The sequence below is a fragment of the Periophthalmus magnuspinnatus genome, chromosome 9, assembly GCF_009829125.3.
Source record: "Periophthalmus magnuspinnatus isolate fPerMag1 chromosome 9, fPerMag1.2.pri, whole genome shotgun sequence".
NCBI lineage: Eukaryota > Metazoa > Chordata > Actinopteri > Gobiiformes > Gobiidae > Periophthalmus > Periophthalmus magnuspinnatus.
In genome coordinates this window covers 16,330,068-16,346,102 of record NC_047134.1, presented here as the reverse complement: position 1 = coordinate 16,346,102, position 16,035 = coordinate 16,330,068, and the positions used below count along the sequence as shown (strand labels likewise).

At 38.9% G+C, this 16,035-nt stretch overlaps 2 protein-coding genes across 2 annotated transcripts; one reads left to right on the top strand and one right to left on the bottom strand.

The window, feature by feature from the left end:
- Positions 1–64: 64 nt before the first annotated feature.
- LOC117376111 (histone-lysine N-methyltransferase SETD1B-A-like) lies at positions 65–7,424 on the top strand. The gene is made up of 14 exons (XM_055224229.1): positions 65–183; positions 400–552; positions 639–743; positions 831–1,101; positions 1,179–1,291; positions 1,380–2,184; positions 3,265–3,461; positions 3,583–3,691; positions 3,871–4,275; positions 4,574–5,793; positions 5,872–5,997; positions 6,082–6,201; positions 6,407–6,544; positions 7,181–7,424. The coding sequence occupies exons 2-14, from the start codon at positions 415–417 to the stop codon at positions 7,352–7,354; spliced, it is 3,921 nt and encodes a 1,306-aa protein (XP_055080204.1). The 5' UTR covers positions 65–183; positions 400–414; the 3' UTR covers positions 7,355–7,424.
- Positions 7,425–7,439: 15 nt separating this feature from the next.
- On the bottom strand, positions 7,440–11,623 carry hpdb (4-hydroxyphenylpyruvate dioxygenase b). The gene is made up of 14 exons (XM_033973229.2): positions 11,531–11,623; positions 11,393–11,419; positions 10,795–10,857; positions 10,471–10,575; positions 10,343–10,385; positions 10,070–10,152; positions 9,888–9,977; positions 9,708–9,811; positions 9,512–9,589; positions 8,637–8,799; positions 8,481–8,552; positions 8,279–8,401; positions 8,072–8,188; positions 7,440–7,971 (listed from the first exon to the last, which is right to left on the bottom strand). The coding sequence occupies exons 1-14, from the start codon at positions 11,579–11,581 to the stop codon at positions 7,861–7,863; spliced, it is 1,230 nt and encodes a 409-aa protein (XP_033829120.1). The 5' UTR covers positions 11,582–11,623; the 3' UTR covers positions 7,440–7,860.
- Positions 11,624–16,035: the final 4,412 nt, after the last annotated feature.

Sequence of the window (16,035 nt, the reverse complement as noted above, 5' to 3'; positions counted from 1 at the left end):
TTCTCTACAGCTGCTGCTCCACACGTCACACAAACAGAAATGTTGTGTTCTTCCGCCTGTCGTTCTTAACGGTCTATATTTCTTTAGCGGAGGGATCTATTAATTTTCCTCAGAGTAAAACAGCGGAAAACAGTCCATCTGCTCAACGATGTTGGCCCCAAAAACATCACAACTTTGGCGCAGGTACGCAGTAACAACTTATATTATCAGTGTGTAGCTAATGGCTTGTTTATACAATGTTTCGTGATATTTCTTATTTTGGAAAAGTGTAAATGTAACAGGTGATGCGCTCCATCACCTGTCGGGGCGTGTGAGATTAGCTTACCGCTATAATGATGGGGCCGCATGCAACCACAACACCGTCTCCACTCCTAATGTTTATTTTATTGTGTTTATTAGAGCTTGACAAATGTAATGGAAAGCGAAACACAGATTTCTGAAAAGGAAACACCGCCTCAACGCTGGAGAAGTTGTAAATTGGTAATTGACCCCGCACTGACAATAGGATTATACAAAGTGTACCGATTTGATGGAGAGCGATTTAGCATACCCGTAAGTGCGCTAATGTTTGTTTCACAATTCATCAGTATCAGATCATGTAAAGATGTGATTGTATTGTATTGTGTTTATCTTAACAGGTTGATGATTTGGGTCTGTCCGCTGTAGAAGATGTTAGAGATCCTCGCATATGCCGCTTATGGAGCAGAAGTCATAAGATCAACCTTTTACGTCCCAAATTTAAAGTATTTAAATATGACATTGCGTACATATTCTAATACAAATCACACCTCTTTTAATAACATTGTTATTACATACAAATCCTCTTTCAGGTTGATGAATACTATGTAGGTCCTGTTCCTCCCAAAGAAGTAACTTTTGCCAGGCTGAATGACAACGTGAAGGAGGCATTTTTGTTAAACATGTGTGAAAAATTTGGACAAGTGGAGGAAGTTGAAGTCTTCTATAACCCCAACAATAAAAAGCACTTAGGAGTTGCCAAAGTTGTATTTGAGACTGTGAAGGCTGCAAAAGATGCTGTTGAAGACCTCAATGAGACATCAGTGATGGGAAATATTATACATGTGGAAATTGACACAAAGGGTAGGATAGCTTTAATGTTCAAACAGATGACAACCATAGTGTTGCTGAAAATGAATAATTTAGTTTTGTATTTTTAGGTGAGCAACGGGCGCGTTACATTCAACTCCTAATTCATGGCCTCTATACACCTTGGACTCTACCAGTTGGTAGCAGTGAGCAAGGCCTTCAAAGTCTCATTGACAACCTGTTGGTAATATGTTGTGTTTTTTAAGACTGGGATAATGTTTTATATTGAAGTTGTACTATTATTGCCTTTTCTCAAAATCATTGTTTTGCAGCAGAGTGGCAGTGTGCCGCGCAGGGGGAGCGTGTCCAGCCCCTCCAGTGTCAGCTCTCCTCTCTCTCAGGACACAGGGTATTCCAGTGTGTGGCTGGACACACCCTGCAGCTTTGGGGTCACACCTCGATCTTTTGGAACCCCTCGAACTCCATGTTTACCTTTAACCCCTCTATCACAGGATTCATGTTACTCTAGTCTGCAGGCAACTCCAGTTCTTCAGGGGGACTGTTCTTCTAACATTCACAAACCCATGAGACAGGAACTACATCGAAAGCTCACACATTTTCACAGAGGCCTCAGAGAAGCTACACATTTAAAACGCTGGCCATCCCTGTCTCAACTTAAACTACTTGCTCAAAGGGAAAAAAGGTCTGACCACAACAGTGATGTGACCACAAGTAAAACCTTGAACTGCAACTCTCTCAGCATCAATACTAGAGACAACAGAGCAACAGCAGTGCCTTCTTTTATTCAAGATAATTCCAGCATAATAAATTCACCTTCTCCGGCTGTATATTCCCCCCTCCCCAAACAGTGGAGTTTGGACTCCCGCATTGAAAGTTTGTTGACAAACAATCAGCTCGCAGCCCCTTTGTTGTTTGATGAAAAATCCTCAGAAGGAGATCGTTTGCATGAGAGCCCAGTGTCTCCGTGTGCCGCTCATAACTCTTCAGATGAAGCATGTGGTTCTCCAGATTTGCTCCATGACCTTGAGGATGTCAGTGGGAAATCTTTTACTGAGAGTGAAGAAGATGAAACAGCTCAAGCAGTTTCTTTTCTCATGAAGAATTCACTGTCCCCAAGTGCATGTGATTCAGCAAATTTTAACAGAAGGGAAGAGCATATAGCAGCCCCATCGGCTTCAGTATCTACAAAAGAACCCAGCTCGCTGTTATTACCTTGCTCTGGCAGCTTCCCTCAATCTCCTGCACTTAAACCTCCTGCTCTAGCTTTTCCTCCTCCTCCTTTCTTTCCCTCATCTCTTCCTCCTATCCCCCCTCGTCTTCCAAACGGGACAATCCCCATTCCTCCTCCGGGCTGGATCCCACCCTCAGGTCACCCCAGCATCCTGATACTACCTCCTAGTATCCCACCGCCTGTTCCTCTACCATGCCACATACCTCCACCCCCCACCTTTTTGGGGCCTCCTCCACGACTAATGTTGCCTCCTCCTGTCCCACCACCTCCACAAATAAAGTCTCTCACTTTAGATAAGGGAGCAGTCATTCGGCCAGTCAATGCTCCTGTGCCATTTTCTAGACCATGGCCACCACACTTTCCCAGATTCAATCCATTTATACCACCCCCAAACTACCCACTTATCAAAGAAAACCTCCATAGGATCACAGTGGAAAAAGTTATAGAAGTCATTATGAATGAACTCAAATCCATTGTAAAGAAGGACATTACACGTAGAATGATAGAGGGATTTGCCTTTAAAGCATTTGAAGACTGGTGGAACAACCAAGAGGAAAAAGCAAAGGTCACTTTGTCTAACACCTTAAAATTTGGTTTACATTTAAATTAGTAATGCTTTGTGTGCAACTCCCCAGGTACAGACATCTCCAGTAAAAAATATCCTAACAAGTTCAGAAGACAGGAATAAACTATTACATCCTTTAAGTAATATAAATGGGCAAGTCAAAAAACCTCCACTACCATCTTTTAAGGTAAAACTATCGCTAATTATCTCATTGATATGCTGTTTTTTTCTAAATATGTAGCATGCAGTTAATATAAATGTTCTTTAGGTAAAAAGGAAACATGGTAATGAATCTTCTATAATCAAAGTTAGAGAATATACGAAAGAAAATTCTGGTACGTGCATTTTATGTAAAGAAAATTACAACTTGAATGTTGTGTAACACTGAGTGGGATTTTAGACGTGAATGGTGAAGGCGCACAGCAGACAACATCTCAGAAAAGCAGACGGAGACATGCCCGACAATATGTGCTGGACAGTGACGAAGACAGTGTCCAAGAGGAGAGCGTTAACGGTGCTAAAACAAATGATCATGACAAAGATATGTCTGACAAAGTCACAACAAATGTGCCAGTCGAGGAGAACATTCAGAGATTGGTAATGATGCAGTAGCTTGCATTTTTGGTTTATTTTTTTAATCAACAGTATTTTCAAGAAATATAATTTGTGCACTCAGGATATTATAATATTTAATGATTATTCATTTTATTTATTTTAGTATGAGAAAAAATCCAAAGACATCTGTGTGAGCTCTGAAAGGGAAAAGACTGAGAATGACATTGATTTAACTTCCCAAACATGTGCAGTGGTGATATCCTCTGATCATGGTAAGCTATTATAAAATAGCTAATATAAGTACGGTACGTTATAATGCATTTAATCTGCTTACTGACATTTAGATCTTTATTTTTTAAGCAAATGGGCAACTTTTAAAATTATTTTGTGATTCTTATTACTATGTCTCATTTTATACCTTCACTTATAACTTATTTGCTTCTTTTCAAAGATACATTTTCAGACGACAGCACTTCAGAAGAGAGTGAGTCCTCTTCAGACTTTGACTCGTCTGACAGCTCTGATTCTGAGTCTGACCTGAGCACTAACGACATGGATGAGGATGAAAGAACAGATGAGTGCATTGTGATCTCATCTGATGAAAATGAAGAAGATGAAGAGTCCACAGAGCTCGAAATCCCTGAAACGCCCCAAGCTCCACACACCCCACAGACGCCCGGGGCAGTGGTGGACTTGGATCTGCCACACTGGTTAGAGCCTTTTCAGACAGAAGTGTATAATGATGACAATGAAAAAACTCCCAGTCCACAAGATACAAGTGATGCAGCTGTGAGGATGGACCTTCAAATGGCGAGATCCTTGGAGATTCAAATACCATCTCCTTTACCAATCATAGGTAAATATTTTTCTTTTACATCTACAGTCAGCTACTAACTTGTGTAAAGTGATGTTCAAATAAGTACTAAGATTAGTTAAATATAATTAATAATTTTAAACTAATATCTTAAAATATTTATGTGAAGTCATATATAGTTTTAGAATCAGCCACCTGACAAACTGACCCTAAACTTCTACATTTGCTAACCTGAAAAAGAGTCTTTGTAAATGCAATTATGACAGCAACATAGAAAATCTGGTTTAATATGGTGTTAACATGGCTAATTTGCAAAAATGTTATTCTAATTGTGTTGCAGAGCCAAATCCTGATGTAGAGATGTTAAGCCCTGAATGGATTGATACTTCTCCCGAAGTCATGAGACCTCCCACTCCTACTGGATATTTGGCAGACAGTGACCTTGACCTTTTGAGAAGCAAGCCCACATCTCCTGTTGAGGAGGAAGTGGAGCGCCCAAGGACTCCAGGCCGGGGAATTCTGTCCGAACTTGGGAGCGATGAATCAGATGTCAATGATAACCATGTTCTTTTTCCATATACTTGTGCACCAGCTCCACCTGAAGTGCACATTCCCCACTCATTTTATCAGGATGCCCCAGTAATTCCGGGTGTAGAGGAAAGATGTGAGTTTTATCAATACTGCTCTATCAAAGCTCCAGCAACTCCAGGGAAGGATATGTTAGATGGTGGTTCGCCAGTGACCAGTCCTCTTCGTCTGTGCAATAACGCATACATGAGAATACCAAAGACTCCAGGAAGAGACATCATCTTACCAAGAAGGTCCATAGTGTATCAGAGAAAAACTCAGACCACTAACCCAATGCTTGTTGGTTGCTTTCCCTACTCATTATCACCTTCCTCCAGCATTTCTGACTCTTGGTCCGATTCGGCAGAGGACTTTACCAGCCGTAGCCGGTCAAAAGTTAGAGCAAAACCCTTACAGGGGCTTGAAAATGTGCCTGACCTTTTGGATGGCGAGAATTGCAGAGGAGTAAAGCGGTCCTTGCTACGCCAAAAGGAGTTAAAGAAAAGAAAATGGAGAGTCCAGCAGTGGCAGAAGTCTTTAAAGAGATTCACTGGTGTAAAGCCGGTGTCAGTGGAGGCTCACAGGTGCCGCACACATTGTGAGGAGAGGAGGATCCTTCATAGTGTTTGGAAAGAGGGACTGGATGAAGAAGATGCAAAGCTGCTCAGATGCACTTATGAAAGGCTTCAAGAGCAAGATAATGGCCTAGGGTGGCTCAGTGACACACTTTGGATTCCTCATTCTTATATCCTTTACATGTCACAACTTAAGATGGCTTGTTATTTGTATGATAATCATTTCAGCTGTATTTTATACATCCTTAACTGTCATTTACTGACCAAAGTTCTTCCAGAAGCCTCAGATGGCTATAGGTCCCAGTGCTTGTACCATAGGACTGGCTCTGCCCGCAGTGAAGGCTACTACAAAATCAGCAAGAGAGAGAAAATGAAATATCTCAATTTAAAACCAGCAAGTCCCTCAAGCAGCACACAGGTAATGTACAGTTTTATTGGAATGTTGTAGTTTGTTACATTATTTCTTGTTTTGAAAAGCCTCGCTGTATTTTGGCAGGGTGCCTGTGTCCAAGTTCAATTACCCACACTGCTGCGTGCCACTTCAGACTTTAGGTTTGAGCAACGACGTCTGTTGTCTAACATCAACGCTGACAGTGACCTGGTTACGTTCAACCAGCTCAAGGTGATATATCTAATGCATAGAGCCCAAAAAAGGTTTATATTTGTGCCAACACATGTTGTGTAATTCTTTATCCTATAACCCTAGTTTCGAAAAAAGAGGATTCGTTTCAGTCGGAGTCACATCCATGAATGGGGCTTGTTTGCCATGGAGCCTATAGCAGCAGATGAGATGGTGATTGAGTATGTAGGCGAGGTTATCAGACAGGTAATTCATTCAGTAAAACATAATAGTAATGAAACAAAAGTAAACTTCAGCTCCTAACCCTAACCCTACTGACAGCTCTCTGAACATGCTTTGTTTTTGCCTGATGAGTTGATGATCTAAAGCCCCTTGGGAACCCTGGTTGTTCTGGGTAGTTTCCAGGCGTACAGTGGAGTAAACACTACATGTGTCTTGTTTTCCCCCTCAGGTGATCGCTGACATGCGGGAGCAGCGATACGAAGAGGAGGGAATTGGAAGCAGCTATTTATTTCGAGTGGATCAGGACACCATTATAGATGCAACTAAATGTGGAAATTTGGCCAGATTTATCAACCACAGCTGCAATGTAAGTGTATTAGTAGTTTATACACATAGACTGTACAAAGAAGTGGACTAAGGGAGTGTGACGCCACCTACAGCGTTCAGCTCCACTTATTGAGGCTAAAAGTTATAGGGGCCAATTTGAAGCCAAGTTCTATATTTGGACTTCCTATCACAAGTATCATAGCAACCAAAGAGCCAAGTTGGAGCAAGGCTATTGAAGGTAAGGCCCCTTTCCGTCAACACCGCTGGTTTAGCTTGGAGCTGGTGCTTAGCAATGGCGTCAGTCAAACCCATTACTAACGCTAGCTGGAGCGACCATGGGGAAAGAAGGTGCCTGATTTGTCTGTTATTAATTTTCAAATCTTGATTTATGGAGACGAGTGAAATAAAAATACCTGGATCATGTAGATTGGGTTAATACAAACATTTTAAGACCAAAATGACAAGCCTGACAGCGGCAAAGAGAGGAGTGACACTTTTTTTCAATCTAAAGTGAATTGGAGCCAGAGTCAGAGCCGGAAGCGTGCCCATGCTCACTTCCTATTTGAAACACAGCAGCTAGCATGTTAGCCATGTCCATTAATATGTACAGTCTATGTTTATGCAATGATAATTCATATTAATTTATTGCATGCTAATGCATTCGCCTATTCTCCAGCCAAACTGCTATGCAAAGATCATTACAGTGGACTCCCAGAAGAAGATTGTCATTTACTCCAGACAACAAATCAACATAAATGAAGAGATTACATATGACTACAAATTCCCAATTGAGGAGACAAAAATACCTTGTTTATGTGGAGCAGATACATGCAAAGGGTCATTGAACTAAATACCAAAATACTCTTTGTAACCAGATTATAAAGTAACGTCATCAAGATTCTTGTGATAATGCTAAGAATAAAGGGAGCATTTTATACAAAATGATTTTTTAATAGTAAACATCAATATTGAGCTTGATGATTCAAATTCCATATATTCAATAATGACCAACAGCATTGAATTAATTAAAAAATACCAAATTTGTTAGTCATTAAATTGTATAAAAGGTAAAAGTTTTCATTTAAGAAAGCATAATCACTGCTTGAGTCAGGCATTTACATGTATATATTGATAAAATAAACTTCTGATTCTATGTTGTAAATGGTTTATAAGCAATACAAATGCATACAATGTTTCTCAAAAAGGAAAGTAAAAGAACATGTTTGTTTAAATAAAACAATGCAAATCTCTTGCATTTATCTGTAAGTCAATGATGTAACTGCCTTGATATGGCGAGATATTAACATTGTCTCCCTATTTAAAAGTGAATATAGGTTACTCCCTGTGTTGTTGCTATTACATTCCTTTTGTTACTCCATTTGGGGTCAGAATTGTCAGATTTCCTCTGGCATGCTGGTCTGCCTCAATTGCTTCAAACAGAGACTTGAAGTTTCCAGCTCCAAATCCCTAATGACATATAAATAAAATAAGTACTATTGTTGAAATATACACTGTTACGTACTATTGTAAAAAGAGCCATCTACTGCAAATGAAGCATTACACCCACCTGGTGGTTGTGTCTTTGAATGACCTCTAGGAACACAGTGGGACGGTCCTGAACTGGTTTTGTAAAGATCTGGAGCAGATAACCATTGTCATCGTAGTCCACCAAAATCCTCAGCTTCTGTAAATGACATACAATCCAGAGAGTTTGGTTGATAGGTCTGCTGAATCTGACAGTAGTAACAGTAATAAGTAAGGGTCATAGTCAAACCTGTAGAACATCCAAATCTTCCTGGATTTTGACTTTGGAAAACTTCAATTTCTCTTTGAGCTGCTCATAGTAGGTGTCTGGAACAGACATGAACTCCATCCCACGCTCCTTCAGATTTTTAATCTGCATACATTTATCATTTTATTATCCAATTAATTAGGCCAACACTTAGCATTGGTTTAAAGTTTGCCATATGACTTACAGCAGTGATGATATCTGACGTGTTCATGGCTATGTGCTGTACACCTGGGCCCCCATAGTACTCCACATATTCCTAGGAAATAAACAATGGCATTTATCACCTTAGGAGGTGTGATAATTATGTTCTTTGATGGTAAATATTTAAAAGATATCATGCCTGGATTTGAGACTTCCTCTTTCCCATGGCAGGCTCATTGATGGGCATTTTGACAGTCTCTTCGTGATTTGCCACAACAATAGAACGCAGGGCACTGAACTCAGTTTGAAGCTGCTTGTCATCCACAGACCAGAATCGATGAAAGAGAAGGTTCCTCCGATACCTGTCAATAAACAATATGATTTCACTGGATCAAAAATATAAAATATTACTGCAATTATAGTTTATGAACAAAAATCAGCTACATGCCAGACACATACCCCCCAATAAGATGTTATTGATTAATATGTTTAAGTCTGATAACAAAATATATTTTGATGATTTGTATGATTCTAGTGTCATGTACAACTTCATTTTAGAGTACATGAAAGTAACACATCAAGGTTTTGATAGCTTTTTTCTCACTTGGACAGTTCAAATACATGTTTGCTGTAGTCACTGTAAAATAATTAGCCCAATGTTGGGTGTCAAAATAAAGGCACTATACTGCTCCAGTTTAGTAAGGGTAGGAATACCAACTGGTACATTGACATTCATTGTTTTGGGTGATTTATTATTCCGCCCATCATGTAAAACAGCCTGTTGCACCCACTCCAGGATCTCTGGGCCAATCAGCTTGCTCATTTAGAGATCTGTCTTTCCTCCCCTCCACATGCCGAGATGATGGTGTTGAAACCAGATCCAGATGTGGGAGTCACCAGAGGCGTGCTAAAGAAACTGCTAAGTCATGGTGATGGCTAAGTTAAGCCAAAGGAGAGTTATGCAATATTCTGACATTCTTTTGACCAACTTCCTGACCTCAGCCTTGACCAATGACATGACAGAGATAAGAGAAACCAGCAGTTACTTTGCATTCATAGTGAAATATGTCTCACCACTCGACCACAGGGACCATCTCGTCATCAGGCTGATTCCCCACAACATGATCAATAAAATTCAATTTACCATCAGGCCTGCAAGTAGAATTTACATATTTTGCATATTGTCACAGCAACTCACATGGTTTTAATTAGTTATGTGATAATGATTAATGATTAATAATGATTAAAAAACAACCTTTGCATTACTTACAACTTGGATAACAAAGGATCCTTGAACAGAGGTTGGTGAAACCTGGGTAGAAATAAACCACTGTATCCCATCCTCTCCACAAATGTATGTGTGGTGTCTCCATACTGAATGGTTTCCACATTTAGTGTTATTATTGTTGTTTTTGTGGTATGCATCTTAGCATATAGCATAATTTCTTACCGTTTGAAGCACAGCCAGTTTTACTTTACCAAACTTATCCTCCAAGACATAAGGCTCCTTTACAATCACTGCACCTCGTTCCCGTGCTTTCTGTGTTGAAGAAAACAATTTTATTATTAAACAAACCCAGAATTAAATAAATATGTAATAAATTATTATGAATATTAGTGAATTTGTCATACCTGCACCAGGAAGTCACAGTCCTCCACTGTGAAAGCAATGTCCTTCACACCATCTCCATGCTTCACCAAATGGTCTCCCATCTCTGAAAATTTAGAAATGTGGAATGTAGGTTACTGCACATACATACTCACATTTTAGTAAAATATAGGATTAGTACATGTTGGCATTATTGACTAAAGTATTGATAGCAGAAATCTATTAAATGTCTGAACTATAATTGTGGAAAAATAAATTATATTAAATTATTGTACTCTATGAGTGTCATATTGTACCTTTGTTTCCAGGATTAAGGGCCGATGAGAAGACATAAATGATCTGTGGGATACATTTTATAATATGCTTGATTTCTTAAAAAACTAATCATGTTTGACTAAAGTTTCTATCAGTGTTTATCTTTTACCTTTCCTTGTCTGACCACATGGGACACTACGTCACGACTGCCAGTCTCTAAACCCTGGTAGGCCAAAGGCTCAAAGCCCAGTTTATTACAATAAAATGATGCAGCCTGACAAAAGAAACATAACAATTAGATATGATCAGTGGGGAAAAAAAGCACTGGACATTAGTCGCCATCTGCTGGTGATGTAATGGTATAGCGGCTTGCATTCTATGTAGATATTACAAAAGGATGCAACTCTCCTCCCCTCTAGAGAGCCAATAGCAAGGCCTAGTTTAAGTATACCTCTAAAATCTTGACATAATACAATAAATATTTTTATCTTACCTGTTTGGCATTTCCAACCCAGAATGTTAGGTGATCAAAGCAGAGGAACTTGCCTTGTTCGTGCTAAAAACATAGAAATTTGATTTATTTATTTATTTATTTATTTATCTTTATTTATACAGGGGGGACCCATGAGAGCACTTGGGCTCTCTTTTTCATGGGTGCCCTGTTTAAAATACAACACAAACCGAAAAAACAATCAAAACAAATAAGTCCATAAAAAACATAAATAACAAGTGCAGGTGTGTGTATAAAAGTTTGTTATCAGATTATTAAATTGCAATTTTGTCACCAACGTGTCCAGTTTTGCTTTTCCTTGGAGCATATTCCATTTATGTGAAGCAAAACAGCTAAAAGCCCTCTTTCCCATCTCAGTTCTGGTGTGGCTCGTCCTTAACCTTATGCAGTCATGTTATCTGGTGTTAAATGTTCCGGTATTAATAATTAACAAGCAGGTGAGGTATTCTGGCAGTTTTTTAAATAATCCCTTACAGATAAACTTAATGCAGTGCTGTTCTCTTCTAACAGACAGTTATACTTATCAGACCTCAACAATTAAAAATAAAGCTGTGATATTTGTTTGTTTGTTAATGCATACCTTTTCACCTTTGTCTGTGTACGTGGTCTGCAATCAGAAAAAAGCAATGTTAAACAAATTCAAGTTTTTTAAAATTTTCAAAGTAACACAATAAAATACCAGCCCTATTTAGAAAACAAAACAATTTATTTGACTTACCATTCTGTTGCTCGGGCACACTTCTTGACAGTGCAGGAAAAGTTTTAGCATAAACGCAGGATTTTAAAAGCTACTATAAAGACTTTCCACGCCTCCTACCCAGTGACGAGGAGAGGAGAGGAAGGGGGGAGTCAAAAAGATGCTTTTTTGACAATGATTACATAGGGATAATGCCACTATAAACTCACTGGTTTTATAACTCTGTCAACACTATAATAGATACTGTCAAGAATAACTGCTAGGAGTTACAAGTGCTGCAAAATTAGATTTTATTCCATAATATCTTGATTTATTAATATTTTTCTTTAGTATTGGGCATTTGGATAGGGGGTGATAGAAATTATTTTCTATTCTAAATAGTCAATAAATTATTCATGTAATAGTTAGTTAAAGGTAAATTTTCATTTTTCAAAACTGGCCCAAATATGTTCATTTTCAGCAGGTTTAGTGTAGCAGAGTATATTCTAGAAAAAAATATGGAGGCCATATGTTAGTGTTTAGTGGCAAGAGGTGGCTCACTGGAGCAGATCTCCCATTGGTCAGTTTGGTACTAAAGCACCCTCCTCCTAAAGCCCCCTCCTCCACATGCTCCGCAATTCACATTGATGATTGCTGCATACTATAATGAGAGATCATGAAAATCAAATATCCATCACAAAAGCATACCAGTCTCTACACTTTCAACAAATATTGGTGAGGTTTAGATTCAGGGCTATTATTGTGTATTTAAAAAAAAGCTTAGATAATAATCAAAGATTAGAGCAACTAATACCACTACTACTACTAGAAAATAACTAATTTTATATGTATAAAGTATAATCTGGCAAACAAACTTTCAAAGGTCACTTAGTAACAAGCTTGGTGTATTTAATAATCCTGCACTGACTTCTAGTTTGATTTTCTTTGTATGTGATGAAACAAGACTTATTAGTAAATTGCTCTAAATTCCAGTGATAGACGAGTACGTGGCAGAGACTACAGAGGTCCCAGTGCAGCTTCCCAACAGATCTTTGTTTTTCAGACAGTTCTCAGAGGACTGTGTTGTTATGAGGCACTTCTTCACTCTCTCTATTCAAGCAACACAAACGCTGGATTGAACATGTAGATAATTTAGACTGTAATTTGGACTGTAACTAAAAGTTCATTTTAGTTGTGTACATATGAACATATATGTAAAACGATACCATGTGAATTTTCAAGGGGAAATATTTTGTTTGAGTTTGTTTTCATTTTTTTTTTTTTACAAGATTTTTGTGATTATATGAAAATAGATTATATAATCCTCAAAATATGTGCTGGAAAAATGTATATATTCAGTGCTTATGTGTGTCATCTATTTACAAATTTACTACATAGTGAATATGAAATTATGAACTGCACAATGGGCAGTCCCTGCTTAAAAAAATAACATTTTACAGAATCACATGTAACCTTTTAAAATGTTGTAAATATATAAATGTTGTGTAAAGCTGTTGTTTTGGTGCATTACCCCTTACAATATCCACAGTGTATTCAACCTCTCAAGGGACAGACTCTAGACTCTGTTGGGCTCTTTCCACTCCATGGTATCTCACATTTTACCAGTGCTACAGACAGCATCAACAACAAGCTCAGGGATGAGTGACTTATCATCAACTGAACTTCAAATCCTGCTCAATGGAGAAAAACATCAATCGCTCCAGGACGAAGCAAGGAGCAAGGGTCAGACAGAGCAGACAGAGAAGAATGCACCCTCTGCAAGCCTGGAGGAGGAAGACAAGGAGGAGAGTGATAAAGAGACCCAAGTCAAGATGCAGTCTATTTTGCAGCAGGTACGTAAGCAAATCAGATCACAGGGCGGTGCGAGGACCCCAAAAAGCAGCATACTAGCACTAGTCCAAAAAGTATGGGAGAAAGAAGTGGAGACTACAGAAGTGAATGAGGAAGCTGCAAATGACAACAGTGAAGAGGTCACACAAACAGACATAGGGAATCAGAAGGAGGAAAAAGACTTGTGTGCTGTTTTTGAGGAGAAGCTCGAGGCTAATAAAAAGGCACTGACAGAGGAGTTTCAAGTTCAGATATTGCAGCTGCGTAATGAAATGCAGGTTTATACTGTCCAAGCTATAAAGGAGCTAGAGAGAAAGATGCTGAGTGGTAAAGATTTGATCTCAAGTTCAAAGGAACAACCCAAACTAGGTCCAGATAAGAAGCATCCCTCTTCAGCAGCTCCCCCTCCAATGGCTCTGAGAAGAGGGAGAGTGCTGACCCGGACCATGACAACTATCATCCCCAAAACATGTACCCCTGTGATCATGGGCCCACGAGCCAAATCTGAAACTCTGCCCTCCTCAAAAGCTCAACTGGGGCGGGACAACACGCTGACGTCAACTGCAGTGAAGCCTTATCAAAGCCGCAGGCCTCTTCCCCCTACAGCACCACGGCAGTCAAAAAAACTAGCCCAGGCCAAAGCTAAAACAGGAAGCTGAGTGGCTTGTGGCTAAGATGGATATATTGTCATATTGATAAGAAAAGCATTTTCTAGAGGTACTCTTTGTAAAACAATACCAAACTTATATGGGACCTTTACAGAGGATAATGTCTCTGTAATTCATTCTGTTCTCAGTATGATTGTTCGTGTATTTCACCAGAATATATCTATGCTATAATAAACTAATCAAAGTTCAATTTGTGGTTGTAAATAATGATTTTACCAGCAGATGGAGCCACATTACTTTCACTTCAGTTTCGTGTGTTTCCCATAAGGATGACATTTGGAAAATATATTGGATATTATTCACCTCATAATATCAGTTCAATTTTTAAAAAAGGAATAAATATGAAAATTTCAGAAATGAAATTGTGTCTTTTCAATTCAGTTTCGTACTTCAGAAAAGTTAAGCTAAAGTGTTTTTCTGGCCATTTATGTCACATTCACTTTATTTTATCATTCAGGAATTGTAATTTTACAAAGCTGGTCACATACTTCATGAATGATAATATATAAGACGATGGTCTGAATGGATAATTTCACAGAACAGCAACTGATAAAATTTAGGTAAAAATGCTTGCCTCCATGTAGATGTTATTGCTTTGTAGTGTTCCACACATTAAACATGTCTATTTAGCATTTATTTAAGTATGGAAGTCTTTGTGTCTTTATTGCTCAAAAACACCTCAACAAATGCACTCGAGCTCGCCTCTCCATAGCTTTGACCTCTAGATCTTCATTCACAGAAAATGAATGCCATAGTCTGGAATATTCTAATACAAACAACATTTCTATCGACACAAGCAGGTGGCGTACCTGATATCAAAACAATGACAAGTAAACATATTTTTGAGGAGCGTTTTCCGTCTACAAATAAGATGTTCAGTGCTGCTCCCCAGTGGACAAGCATAGGAGGGTGGCAAAAAAGAGGCCCTGGATTAGAAGCACATCAGTAGATTATACTTAAATTGCATAAAAATGTACTTGCAGTTAATTTTGTTATTTGCTGTTAAATATAATTATGTTAAATTAGTCTGTTTTTGTTCTTGAATTTCAAAGTTACAGAATATAGGCTGTCCACATATAGGACCTATTCCTAATATAAACATTACACGGCCTATGTGAAAGTTTGGAATAAACTAGAATCAGGTGCTATAAAGTGTTGAATGTTTTTGGTGGATTAGTAAACTGGACCGTATTGTCTTAGTGTTAGGGCTAATGAGGAAATCAGGTTTGGCATGTGATACATACAAAGTGCAGACCTGGGCACCTGAACATCCAGCAGCTGAACTGGCACAGGGGCAGGCAGTGACAGGAGAGGCATTTAGCCGTGTAGCAGTCACCGACCAGCGCATCTCGAGTCACTGCCTCCACAATGGACTGGATAGAGAAGGGCGTGAAGAGGCTCTTTGTGCCCAAATGGTGATGGAGCCTGAGCGAGTATATCCGGAGAGGAGAGTCCAGCACATTCAGGTCTGGCCAAACCGCGCTGTCCACGGAAGCATCATCTCCCGCCTAACGATCACCAACATGAACTTGTTAACATGCACAGCAAGTCTCTAGATTTTACCTAACATCAATTCAAACAAACTCTATGTTGTCACTGGAATCACTGCCTGAAGAAAGACTATAACCTATAACTGAATAAATGTGACCAAACAAATATGTAGGCCTATTTTTAAAGCAACCTATTTATTACTGATTATTCTAATTCTAGTCATGTGGAAAATGTCCACATTCAGCTTTGAAGGAGAATGTGGAAATTGCACATATTCTTCTTCATAGCTGGATTGTATATAACTAACCATATATACAACTGATGTCAGTGCTATAGGACTTTCATAAACTTACCTAACATTATGTAATTTAAGATGCTGTTATATACATTTGACAAAAATCTCACCTAGCTGTGTCCTTTGCTGCTGTCCTGGGTGTAGACTACCTGAACAGTAATGAATATCAATGGTGGGGTGTGGGATAGAACTGGAGAGAAGGGGGAAGCCTATTTGAAACTCCTAATCACTCCTTAAATGTG

Excerpts from the sequence above, each read along its gene's own strand:
- LOC117376111 (XM_055224229.1), top strand. The coding sequence starts at position 415 with ATGGAAAGCGAAACACAGATTTCTGAAAAGGAAACACCGCCTCAACGC. Across the intron at positions 744-830 it reads TTTTACGTCCCAAATTTAAA|GTTGATGAATACTATGTAGG; the intron begins GTATTTAAATAT and ends ATCCTCTTTCAG. Across the intron at positions 3,462-3,582 it reads AGGAGAACATTCAGAGATTG|TATGAGAAAAAATCCAAAGA; the intron begins GTAATGATGCAG and ends TATTTATTTTAG.
- hpdb (XM_033973229.2), bottom strand. The coding sequence starts at position 11,581 with ATGCTAAAACTTTTCCTGCACTGTCAAGAAGTGTGCCCGAGCAACAGA. Across the intron at positions 8,553-8,636 it reads AGAGGAAGTCTCAAATCCAG|GAATATGTGGAGTACTATGG; the intron begins GCATGATATCTT and ends TTTATTTCCTAG. Across the intron at positions 8,402-8,480 it reads CGTCAGATATCATCACTGCT|ATTAAAAATCTGAAGGAGCG; the intron begins GTAAGTCATATG and ends AAATGTATGCAG.